Genomic DNA, 12,160 nt, shown 5'->3' on the forward strand with positions numbered 1-12,160 from the left:
AATAACAACTATGGTTAATGCATTTTTGATCATTAGCCACTGATTATCTCCATGGAAATCAATAAAGATGTGGAAATTATTCCACTATTTCAATTTTGATCGTCTCTTACTTTACTTCCTCAAAATGGAGCCGCATACTTTGTGCTCTTAACTTCTAAAATGTTTATGGATATTCATTTTACAGTTTAGTATTTTATCAGTTCATGTTTCTCAGGTGGTGATGCTGTGTACTAACTTTTGTCACTCTCCTTTGTTTTTTTGGTTTTTTTTTTTTTTTCAATTTGTTTTAAATGCAGGAAATCTTTATTTTACAAATGCATTCCTGACAGAGACTTTTGTAGAAGTTTTACGTTTAAACACAACTTATCGCCGTGTTCTGCTTAAAACTACAATAGATATGCCAAGGCACATAGTAGTAGATCCAAAAAACAGATACTTGTTCTGGGCAGATTATGGGCAAAATCCGAAGATTGAACGTGCATTTCTGGACTGCACCAACAGAACGGTTCTGGTATCTGAGGGCATTGTCACACCTCGTGGGTTGGCCATCGATCACAGCAATGGCTACATTTACTGGGTAGATGATTCCTTAGACATGATTGCAAGAATTCAACCCGATGGTGGTGATGTTGAAATTGTGCGTTATGGCAGTCGCTATCCAACTCCATATGGTATCACCGTCTTTGGGAATTCAATGATCTGGGTGGATCGGAACCTGAAAAAAGTGTTTCAAGCCAGCAAGGAGCCAGGCAATACTGATCAACCAACAGTAATACGAGACAACATTAATTGGCTGAGGGATGTTACCATTTACAATAGTCATTTTCAGTCACGTTCACCCCTTGATGTAAACAACAATCCTTGTTTGGACAGCAACGGAGGCTGTTCCCATCTGTGTTTTGCCCTGCCTGAATTGCAGATACCCAAATGTGGTTGTGCCTTTGGCACACTGGACAGTGATGGCAAGAGATGTACCATTTCAACAGATGATTACTTGATTTTTGCCCTTGAGAATGCCCTCAGAAGTATTCACCTGGATCCTGAAAATCACAGTCCTCCCTTCCGTGCAGTCAATGTGTTAAGAACTGCAGTGGCCTTGGATTTTGACAGCATAAACAACCGAATATATTTTACACAAAGTTATCCTTCAGGTGCTGGAAGAATCAGTTATATTAGTATTTACTCAGGAATTGGCACTCCAGTAGTAGTTGCATCTGGTAAGTGAATTGAATTGTGATTCAGAATAATTAGATACTGGAAAACGACTGGATTAGCTCAGCTGGTAGTTTTATACTTATAGTGAAGGTAGACTGATTATTTAAGGCAACTGATAAAATGATCGTTTTCAGTGTTTTCCTCTTATGATAATCTTATCATATCTTGACAAGAAAATATAGAACTGGTTAAATATTGTTACATGCTGTCAGTAGTTTTGAGATTGCAGGAAGTGTAGAGACAGAGATACTATGATATTACCAATATAAAAAGACAAATAATATCTGTTTAATAATAATAGCTATTGTAGTGTTTTTTGTTGTTAAACATTTTTGAATTATTATGATTCTTGACAATCTGCAGTTTTTCCTCTGACTTGCTCTTCGCTGCCAATCAAACAACTCTGTGTTAGATCTTCACCACAAGTGAGATGAAGGAAACAAGGTAGCATTCTGGGTCAAGGAGGGCATTTAGTGAGCTGGAAGTGTGATGAAGCAGAGTTCGGGGGGAGAATGAGATGACTAAGGCTGTGTTTTCAGAAAGCCAGTGTCAGGTTGAACTGTTTATGCTGGACTGATGGACAGCTGAGATCCTTATGTCAGCGTGCCCTGCTGTTAAGGGTTGTGTAAAACTGCACCTTCAACAAGGGTTTACATCTTCAAGTCTTTGCTATTGCTTTCCTCTCTTCTGTCACAGGTGTCAACTTGATCATCTCTTTTAGTGTAAGCACAAAATAAGGACAAAACAATGCTTATTTTTTTATCTGCCTCTGCCTGCCTTGATGCTCTCTGAATTTACAGGATGGGAGCGAGCGATGATTCCTGTTACTTCTTTAGCTCTTTACAACCCTACTGCATGCACAGGACTACTGAAGTCAGAATTATTAGTTATGTAGATTTTTTAAATGGTCAGATTTGCGTTGCCATCAATTGTATTTCAAGAAAATCTTTTTGTTGGTGTGTTATAAAAAACACTACATATAAAAAACAGCTATTGCAGTATCTCAGAATACTATACTCAACTGTTTTGTTTGTGTATTTGCATATATCTAAGACCTGGGAACTCCAGATGGCATAGCCTTTGACTGGATCAACAACAGAGTTTACTACAGTGACTACCTCAACCAGACTATCAGTTCAATGGCTGTGGATGGCTCTAACCGCACCGTGATTGCCCGGGTCCCACGACCAAGAGCTGTAGTACTAGATCCCTGCAGAGGGTATGTGTTGTACTTTGTATGCCTTATCTTCATTGCAGGTGAAACTGTAGTTTGGACTTAGATGAAGAGCGATAGATGTTCCTCTTCTAGGCCCTAGATTCCAGCCATGCAGAATTACCTGAATCTAAGTATTTAAGTTTTCAACTGATCTCAGCCTTGGAGATTTTAATTTTCTTCATTGATTTTGTTTTTTTTAAAAAAACACGAATATGTAGTGAATAAAACTCCACTAAGTGAGGTTAGAAGCCAGGTACTGTGTGGTAAATAAGAATGATTTTTCAAAGCAGCTGTTCTTCAAGCAACTAGTCATTCTCCATTCACTGAAGCAGAGAAACAAGGGGCATTTGTTGAAACAAAGATTTCTTCAAGAATGTTATGTTCTGATAATCAGATGGTGCTACCAAGAGATCTGCCTAAAAGTCGTATATAAAAAGTCGTATGTATGTAAGTTCTTTCCTACTGATGTTGTGCTTTGTAAGTGTCTCAGAAGAATTTTTGGTTTTTAGAAGTTAGGGGCAGTGTTATACTATACATCAAATGAAGAAAGCTTAGAAAGAGAATATTTGATTTCACTAGATTCTCACAGGAGCTGGAAGAACTCATCTGAAGTTCATTCCAGTGGAGCCCAATGATCCCAGCTAGAACATTCCTTTGTAAACGTGAAGTAAAACAGAGGAAGTAGTTCTTTTTCCCGTAGTTTTGCACTCCACAGTTCAATTGGCTATACCAGAGTGGAGATATCCTAGGACAGTTAAGAGCTCTGTGAACTTTCTTTGCTGTAAAAATAATTTTTCAATCATGTTACTGACAGCTATATGTACTGGACTGACTGGAGCTCCAATGCAAAGATAGAACGAGCTACACTTGGAGGAAACTTCAGAACACCCATTGTAAGCACCAATCTGGTGTGGCCAAATGGGCTTACCCTGGACTATGAAGAACAGCAGCTATACTGGGCTGATGCAAATCTGTACGTATTGATAACACAGTTGTTGATTCGCATTAGGTTAATTTGAATGGGCCTATTATCTCTTTTTCCTGCTTTATTTTTTTCCCACTGTTTTCAACATTGTAATTAAATTCAATAATTTGTATTGTAGAAATTATAAGAAATACTTTATAGCAACAAAACATCATTTTCTTATATTGATGTTGAACTGCTCCACAACAAGAAGTTTTGTGATGTCACAAGGCAGATTTCGTTCAGTGCTTTATGTCACTCCTCTTAATTTCAACTCATTACTTGTATAAGCATCTTCTCCTGTGCATACAATGGCAGTGCACATTTCATATTCATTGCTCATGGTTAATGGCCGTCACCTGTAGAATTTGGCATTAAGTTCTTGCTTTTCCAACCAGACAGATTCCTACCCTTCAATGTAGACCACCAGAATTTCTGCCACCAGCAGGAGAGCTTTTAAAAATAATTTCATTTCCATCTTCAAATTCACCCATGTTCTCTGAGAAATCACTGCAGCAATCAGGCGTTCCTCATCTGGTTCTTTCAGAACAGCAATTCTTTTATAGACACCTCTGCTGTTGTGACAGAAAGATGTCTGTAATGTAGTGACTCTTACAGTCTGTGCCTTTGTGGGATCTTCTGATAGGAAGGCATCCTTACATGGATACATCTGTGTGTAGGGAACCTGAAATGGGACCGTCTATTCTAAGGATTCTGTTACAGATGCGTAATGTCAGATAAGACATTTCTCTTTTAAATTCTAGTTAATGGAGGTAGATAGCAGATAGTTAAACAGTACCAAGTCTTTTATAATCTCACTTTCAAGTACAGGGGAGATGAGTTCTCTTTTTCTTAAGGGAGTCCTTTACCCCAATTCAGAGGAGCATGAGGTAAGATATGAGGACCAGATGTTCAAAGAATGGCAGTGCTCATTAGATCTTAGTGCATGAAGAGGATACAAAGGCCAGACGTATAGCCATAGCTCCTCCATTTTTCCTTCTGCTTATTCTCATTTTGTTTACACTGTTCTCCCAAAGATGTCATGCCTCCTTCTCTAAAATAGCGTTTGAGTTCTTAACTTGGTTTGGTGCACATCATTGAAATGGTAAATAGTAGTCACATGACTAATAAGGACATGTATCTACGTTGAAATACTTCCTCTAAGATGACATTATTTCTTTATTATTTTAGGCAAAAAATTGAGCGATGCACTCTAACTGGTACAAACCGTGAGGTAATTGTTAGTACTGCTCTCCATCCATTTGCAATGACATTGTTTGATCAGCATATATATTGGACAGATTGGAACACACGAAGCATTTACCGAGCTAATAAATATGATGGTTCAGATCAAATTGTAATGATCATGAATCTTCCACAAAGACCAATGGATATTCATGTCTGGGCAAAAAGTAAGCAGCAGCAGTGTACCAACCCTTGTAACCAGTTCAATGGTGGTTGCAGTCACATTTGTGCACCAGGTAAGCGACTATGCTTAATGACTGTAAGCTGTTAGAATTGCCTGTATTAGAAATCATAATATAACAAGCTTAAGTTGCATGGAGACATCTGAAATAGTCCTTAGTATTTTTAAATGTTTAATAATTATTTCATTTATATAATGCAATCAAGATGATTGCTGTTCAGGATCATGGTGCTTTGCCAACACACTTGACGATTTTTGTTGAGAATCTTCACAACTAAAAGTCATGTGTTTCCATGTGTTTCCTAATTTAAACAAAAACATTTTTTTCTAAAATTTTAATTTCTATTTCCTCTGAGGCAGCATGTGAAATGAGCTCAGCAGCACACCTTAATAATATAGGTATTTATAATATTAACCAATATATGCTTTTAGTATACTGATACCTTAGTAATTTATAGTGGTACAGTATATATTGAACAGATACTTTTTATCACGTTTTGGGGGATAGATCTTCAGCTGGTATTAGCTAGCTCTGATATTTGAAAGCGTCAGAGATCATTTTGCAGTCATTGAAAAATTATTTAGACAGCAAGCAGTTAAGGTGTTCCAAGTTCTGATCTCAATTTTTGTAGGGAACTCTAACTTTCTTGGGTTTCAGTGGGTTTGAATATGCTTAACGGAGGTAAGAATCTGGCTAAGTAGCCACATTTTCAATCTAAGCAGATAGTTACAGGGATTTCATTGCATTTCATTTTCATTGCGTTTAGGGCTGTGAACAGTTTTAACAAAACCCTTTCTAAAACATGAGTATTAATTATCAAATATGAATGTAGGTCCAGCTGGTGCGGAATGTCAGTGTCCATCTGAAGGTCGCTGGTATTTAGCCAATAATAACAAGCACTGCATTGTGGATAATGGTACCAGGTGTGACACTGGTTTCTTCACCTGCCTGAATGGACACTGCATCTCAGAGCGATGGAAATGCGACAACGACAATGACTGTGGTGACGGAAGTGATGAGTTGGAGAGTGTGTGTGGTAAGCATTTAAAATAACTGCATGTGAAAGTGATGCAACTTCTGTCCTGGCTGTCTGATGTTTTCTATTGTTTGCATAGCTCTATGATCACGGGTTTTCTAGCTGTAGTTTGGAAATGATCTGTTGCTTGCCTACTTGTAGAATTTGTTGTGCATTATTAGGTCTGAATGGCAGCAAATTTGCTCTAGAATCCAGAAATGCTATAGTATTAACTTCTTATACACCCAGTTTCTCCTTTGTTTAATTCAAATATGTATTTTACTTTTCACGCAGTACGTTTTGCAGCTGTCTTTGCCCTGGCAGGTAAAACTGTTGTGTTTTGATTTGTTACTTTGTCAGAGAACTTAGATTATGCTTTATCCATGTACTATATTCTTCATTAATTTATTAAAATTATTTTTTATTTGTTCAGCTTTCCATACTTGTCAGCCAACAGCTTTTACCTGTGGTAATGGGCGATGTGTGCCCTATCATTACCGCTGCGATCACTACAATGACTGTGGAGACAACAGCGATGAGGCTGGCTGTTTATTCCGAACGTGTGACTCCCACACAGAATTTACTTGCAATAATGGAAGATGTATATCTCTTCAGTATGTCTGCAATGGAGTAAATAATTGTTACGATAATGGCACATCAGATGAGAGAAATTGCCGTAAGTTCCTCCAAATTACTAAGTGCACATTTGAGTCTTGACTCTTTAGACCAAAGAAGAGACAAATCTCCTTGAGTGTGAAGAATTATGACAAAGGCAGCAAAAAGGATAAAAGGTTTTTATATTAACGTTACAGATTCTGGTTTGTGTTATTTTGAAGCAAACTGATCCTTGAAAGATATTCTTGAGTACCCTGAGATCTTTCTTAATAACTGCTGCTTTAATCTGCCTTGACCCAGCAAATACTATTAGAGTGCTTAATGTTAGCTATTGTAGTAATCCCATTGACTTGAAAAAGATTATTTGAGATAAATTGGATGCTGGACCTACATCTATGCAGAATTCACGTGGAATTTGACAGCAGATTTTTACCATAAGCTTTGCAGCATGTTATGTTAAGTATACTGGATTTAATCATGAGGAATGAATATGTGACTCTTATACAAGCATGATTTATATTTATTCTGTTTAAAATTATAGTCCTTATAGTTTTCAAAAAGTTATCAGTTTTATTTGTTTTCCATAAAACACCAATTTTATGGAATCAGCTCAGTAATAAGTACTGATGCAGTTAATCAAGTTAATCATGTTTTTTTTTTGCAGTAAGATTGTTAAATTCTTAGTGAAGTAGTTGATTTAAAAACTAAAAAAACATTGTTTTAACACTGTTTTCTTGAAATATGTTATTTGTGACTTATTTCACTTAAAACTAAAAAAATCTTTACATTTGAAATTCCCATTCTAACAGTCATTTGTAGTTGATGTGGTGATTCACACAGTACCAGCTGGTTGCAAATGCAAGCATTACAGTGTGAATGCTTGTCAGTTTACATTCCCTCACCTCTGAGTATTAGCATGTATTTCTTTGATCATGTTTTTGAAACCACTTTTCCCAATAAAAGCAGTGGCCTCGTTGTTTCCATATAGAACGAGAGGTATGAGTGCACTTCAGCATTTGAGCAGAAATGAGAGGAAAATGGTTTGTGTTATTTACACATTTCTTTTTTAATTTTCCAAGGAAATTTGAAGAGAAAGATGGCAGTGAGAACGTATAGTATATTGCTTTACTTTTAATTTAGTATTGTTTCGAGTGGGTGGAGAACATCTGCAGCTGTCTCAGCTCTGGGAATTTTTAAAACTAGTTCAGCTTCTTCAAAGACTTTTGGTCACTTCAGGTGAAAGGGATAGTGAATCACTGGCAGTCTTACATCTGAAAAATATGTGACAAAAGGCACTCTGGATTGATCAGATCAGTCCACTCTGGATCGATCAGAAAAAAAAAAAAACAGATCAGATTTTTTTTTTGTTTGTTTGTTCTTGCTTTTTTTTTTTTAAACAGTGTTATGTACGTGTGTATCAATGAAATGTTTTTGCCCTCTCTTTAAAGCGGAACGGACTTGCCAGTCTGGTTTTACCAAATGCCAAAGCACAAACATCTGCATTCCTCGAACTTATTTGTGTGATGGTGACAATGACTGTGGAGATATGAGTGATGAGAGCCCTACTCACTGTGGTAAGCTGATAGGGCTTTTAACTCCTTGCACTTCATTGATTTATTTTGGTGCTCTTTACCTTTCTTGTAACTACAGCTGTTCTCAAAATCTACTCTTTTGTAGTATTGGAGAGATAAAAGGTGTAAGTGTTGTATTATTTAATCTTGTTCGTCTAACTTCCTTAAAATTTTATTAGTCTTTTTTGCACAGTTTTTATGCAGTTTTTGAGCGATGATTTTTTTTTTTGCGTATTCTGCTCTGTATCTTTTTTTGTTTGTTTGTTTTTACAAAACTGGCACTTCAGTATTAGTGAATCGACTTTTTTCCAGAACTTCATTACGAGAATATTTTCCTTCTAATTAAATGAAATTATATGTACTCTTAAATGTAATTTCTTTTATGGAGTTATTTATGCCTTAAGAAAGGATTCATAGTTCATTGTTGATTCCAACTTTTATGCAAAACTGTGTAGCTTTTAATAAACTTCAATTACAAAACAGCATGTTTTTGCAAGGTAGTAGGTAGTACTTCTTTAAAATGTGGTGGATCTGTTTCTAACGTACAATGGATATTTTCAGACAATGATTTGTTTTTAATAGTGTTTGAGTGGATTATGTTTGCTTTGTCTAGTTTTCCTAAAGGTGCATGCCTCAAATTACCCATGCCACAGTTATTCTACTCAAAAGATCTCCACTTTTATGCATGGGCCTCTACATGTCAAAAAAATGTGTCTAAATGTATAGACATAATAACCTGTGTACTGCTCATGAAAGGTGTGCTTTTTCCCTTCTACTGTTTTATGTCCCTTCCCTATTGAATTCTAAAATTGAGAAGAGATGAAGGGGAAAAATGAGGAAGAGCTAGGGAGAATAGAAGATAGAGGAAGCCCAAAGATATTAATGAGAAATATGTTAATTGCCTTTGATTTCTATCGTAAAGGCACATAAAGTTTAAAGGCTAAACTAGGTCCCTTTTGGTATCTTGAAATCATCAGAGGGTACAGAATAGGATCAGTAACTACTGAAGAAATTAGCAGACTACCACATGTAGTCTCCTACCACCTACTTTGGGTGCTGAAGAAGTTAGTACATTGGACTGTACTCATTTTCTTGTGCACTAAGCTCAAGTATAAATATAAAACATATTTACAATTGTTGTGTGCAATACTACTTGCAGAACAAATTCTATTTATTAAGTGGTATGTGTGTGTAAGAAAAGAATGTTTTGCATATGAAGTTCACACTAGTTTGTACAAGGAGCTGTTTGCAGACAGGCTACTAAGACCTTTTTCCTAGCATATTCTTATGTTTTTGCATAACACAGAGTCAAAAACAGCTTAAAATGAGTTGAAAAGGTAACAGGAAGAAAGAAGTCATGCGTAGTTTTTTTTGTTTGTTTGTTTTTTTCTTCCAGTCTCAATGACTTGCACAAACAATGAGTTTCGTTGTACATCGGGACGCTGTATTCCTGCTCATTGGTACTGTGATCAAGGAATAGACTGTGCTGATGGCTCTGATGAACCTGCCTCTTGTGGTAATGTACATTCAGAAGATACATACTGAAAGACAAGATGGTTTATGGAGAAACTATAGTGCTTAGAGGCAACAGGTTGAATCCAGACGAGGTGGCTAATAGGTATCTTTTGAGATTTGTTTGCTGACTAAGTAATCTGAGTCACTGAGTAATTAGAGTCAGTAAACATACTTCATGCTATGTGTGGAATATGAAGATTTTTAACTGCAAAAATTGGTTCCTCTCAATGTATAACCTTCTCTCTCTTTTTAAGACTCTGGTGGTGGTGAATCAAGTGATGAGAGTTAGCAAGTATTTTTTCTTGTCAGTGTTTTGGATGTGAGACCAGATATCTTATTTTACAGGAAGTATGTGCACAATATTCCATTTGGGGGAAAAAAGGAACACGGGATATGGAGGAATGTTTTTGACCAGTATGCAGAAGAGTGTCATAGAGCTACAATAGGCAAATACTTTACATGCTGATGGTAGAAACTGATGGTAGTAAGCATGGGGAGGAGGGAGGAAGGTGAAAAGAAGTAGAGTAATCTCTAGGGAGAAAGAAGAGGGACTGAATGAAGCATCTGAGAAGTAACGTGACAACACAGTCATTACTGTCATTGTGAAAGGTGACATAACATAAGGCCTCTATGATCTAAAAAGGGCATGTAGCTCCCTTTGCACGTTTCTAGAGCTGCACCTCAAGCTGGAGAAAATGTCTTGCATCGTATGCCAACTTCAAATCCTCATTACGTAAATAATATAAAAGAAAACAGGGTCATTATGTGCTGACCGCTGTACTCATATTGTATTTAATGCTGCTTTCACATTTTAGTCTCCTGGTCTCAGGTTTCTGAAATAGGGTGCTTTTGAGGTATTACAAGATCATCAGTATGATAATACAAACAGTACAGTGTTTGTAGAGATTGCCAATATAATTGATCAGAGGGGAACTCTGTGCTTTTAGCAGCACATCTCTTCTACTTAAGCTTTTACTTTACATTTCAAATTTCACGGTCATAGGATTCTCCCTAAAACACCTCCTTTATTGTAGCAGTATTATATAGTATTGTAGTTTAACAAGCAAAGTGATTTTATTCATTTTTAAGAGCCTCACCTGCGGACTTGTTCAAGTGACCAATTCAGATGTGATGATGGCAGATGTATCCCAGCAACATGGATCTGCGATGGTGATAATGACTGTGGGGATATGAGCGATGAGGATCAAAGACACAGTTGTGGTAGGTGTCTAGTATTACTTTCTTTGACAGGCTTTTTCCATTAAAAAAAAAAAAAAAAAAACGCACAAAAGAAACACACGCAAAAAAACTGATATGAAGCAACAAAAACTCTACCATTTTTTCTGTCTGTTAAGGTACACTTCAAAGTACATGAGGTACATTTTTCCTGTCCTCAGTTCTCCTTGTGTTGAATTAAAGTAGATAAGACTGTTGGTTTAAAAAAAGAAAGAAAGAAAAATATTGCAATTATGTGAGTACTCTTCTTTGAATTGGCAAATTTCAAGTGAGATATTGTTTGTATGATTTAGGCAGCAACTTTACCAGAGATACTCCCTAACAGCAGAGATACTCATTACACACTACATCTTCTGCGTATTAATATCCACATATTTTGGGCATGATTTCCTTACAAACAAATGAGCAAAATAACCTGTGGCAATTTAGAGGATGAAAAAAAGAGAAGAAAGTTAGACAAACCTGATTCTGCTCCTTGATTTAACAACAGCTGGATTCAATTGCAGTCCTTGCACTATTTAATGTCAATGGTTCTCCATCTGTGTGATCCCTGGAGTATTGAATACATTGAAGAATGTGGGAGCTAGACAGCCTAAGCCTAATATCTGCTCAGTGGCCAGAAAATCTGGCCAGACATGTGGAAAGCTTATACTCAGTATCTGAGATTCAGAGTTCTTCAAGTGGCAGCATTGGGTAAGCAGTTCCAAGGTGCCTTGACTCTTAGCCTCAGTGAAGAGCTATGTCCAGTTTAGAACTGATGGAAATGAGTATGACTTTCATATATGAAAATGCAGTGATACCTATTTCTGCACATGGAGAAGAGGATGGTCCTGTTGTGGGTTATGTGTTATTATCCAGGCTGTGTGTTGGGGGGAATGTTTTACACCTAGAGTGCAACTTGCTGACCTGGTGAACGTGCTCTCTATCAGCAAACCGCAGCTGCACAGCTGCAGAGTTCACGTGTGCCAACAATCGCCCCCCGCTCAGGAGGTGCATTCCTCGGGCATGGATCTGTGACGGTGACGCTGACTGCAGTGATGCACTTGATGAACACCAGAACTGCACACGAAGATCTTGCACGGAGAATGAGTTTACTTGTAGTAATGGCTTGTGTATCCGAAGCGCATACAGGTTTGTAACTACCATTTATCTGCCATGCATTCGTGCATCAATTTTTACTTGAAAATGATTGGGAGTCTTTCATGTTAATATTCCCAGTGCTCAGCATTGGCATTTAATTTTCTTTTTCTGTACCTCTCTTGAGGTGATTCTATTCAGCTTGTAGTGGATGCAGAGAATACAAGCAGGACTCACTGGATCAGACTCTGTGATGTGCCCCAGTTTTCTGAAAGTCTCCACTGTTAGAGCCAATAATATGTGACATCC

At 37.1% G+C, this 12,160-nt stretch overlaps 1 protein-coding gene across 1 annotated transcript in view; it reads left to right on the forward strand.

Annotated features, from left to right (window-relative positions):
• Positions 1 to 12,160, forward strand: part of LRP2 (LDL receptor related protein 2) — a 109,379-nt gene that overhangs the window by 63,825 nt on the left and 33,394 nt on the right. Inside the window, exons 39-48 of the mRNA XM_042822612.1 lie at positions 297 to 1,217; positions 2,269 to 2,434; positions 3,246 to 3,404; positions 4,587 to 4,876; positions 5,655 to 5,858; positions 6,271 to 6,513; positions 7,901 to 8,026; positions 9,420 to 9,544; positions 10,630 to 10,759; positions 11,704 to 11,905. Coding sequence (XP_042678546.1) covers positions 297 to 1,217; positions 2,269 to 2,434; positions 3,246 to 3,404; positions 4,587 to 4,876; positions 5,655 to 5,858; positions 6,271 to 6,513; positions 7,901 to 8,026; positions 9,420 to 9,544; positions 10,630 to 10,759; positions 11,704 to 11,905 — 2,566 coding nt within the window. The remainder of the gene's footprint in view (positions 1 to 296; positions 1,218 to 2,268; positions 2,435 to 3,245; positions 3,405 to 4,586; positions 4,877 to 5,654; positions 5,859 to 6,270; positions 6,514 to 7,900; positions 8,027 to 9,419; positions 9,545 to 10,629; positions 10,760 to 11,703; positions 11,906 to 12,160) is intronic.

This window comes from Centrocercus urophasianus, unplaced genomic scaffold, assembly GCF_019232065.1.
Source record: "Centrocercus urophasianus isolate 14NV4802_14NV808 unplaced genomic scaffold, USGS_Curo_1.0 seq_20, whole genome shotgun sequence".
NCBI lineage: Eukaryota > Metazoa > Chordata > Aves > Galliformes > Phasianidae > Centrocercus > Centrocercus urophasianus.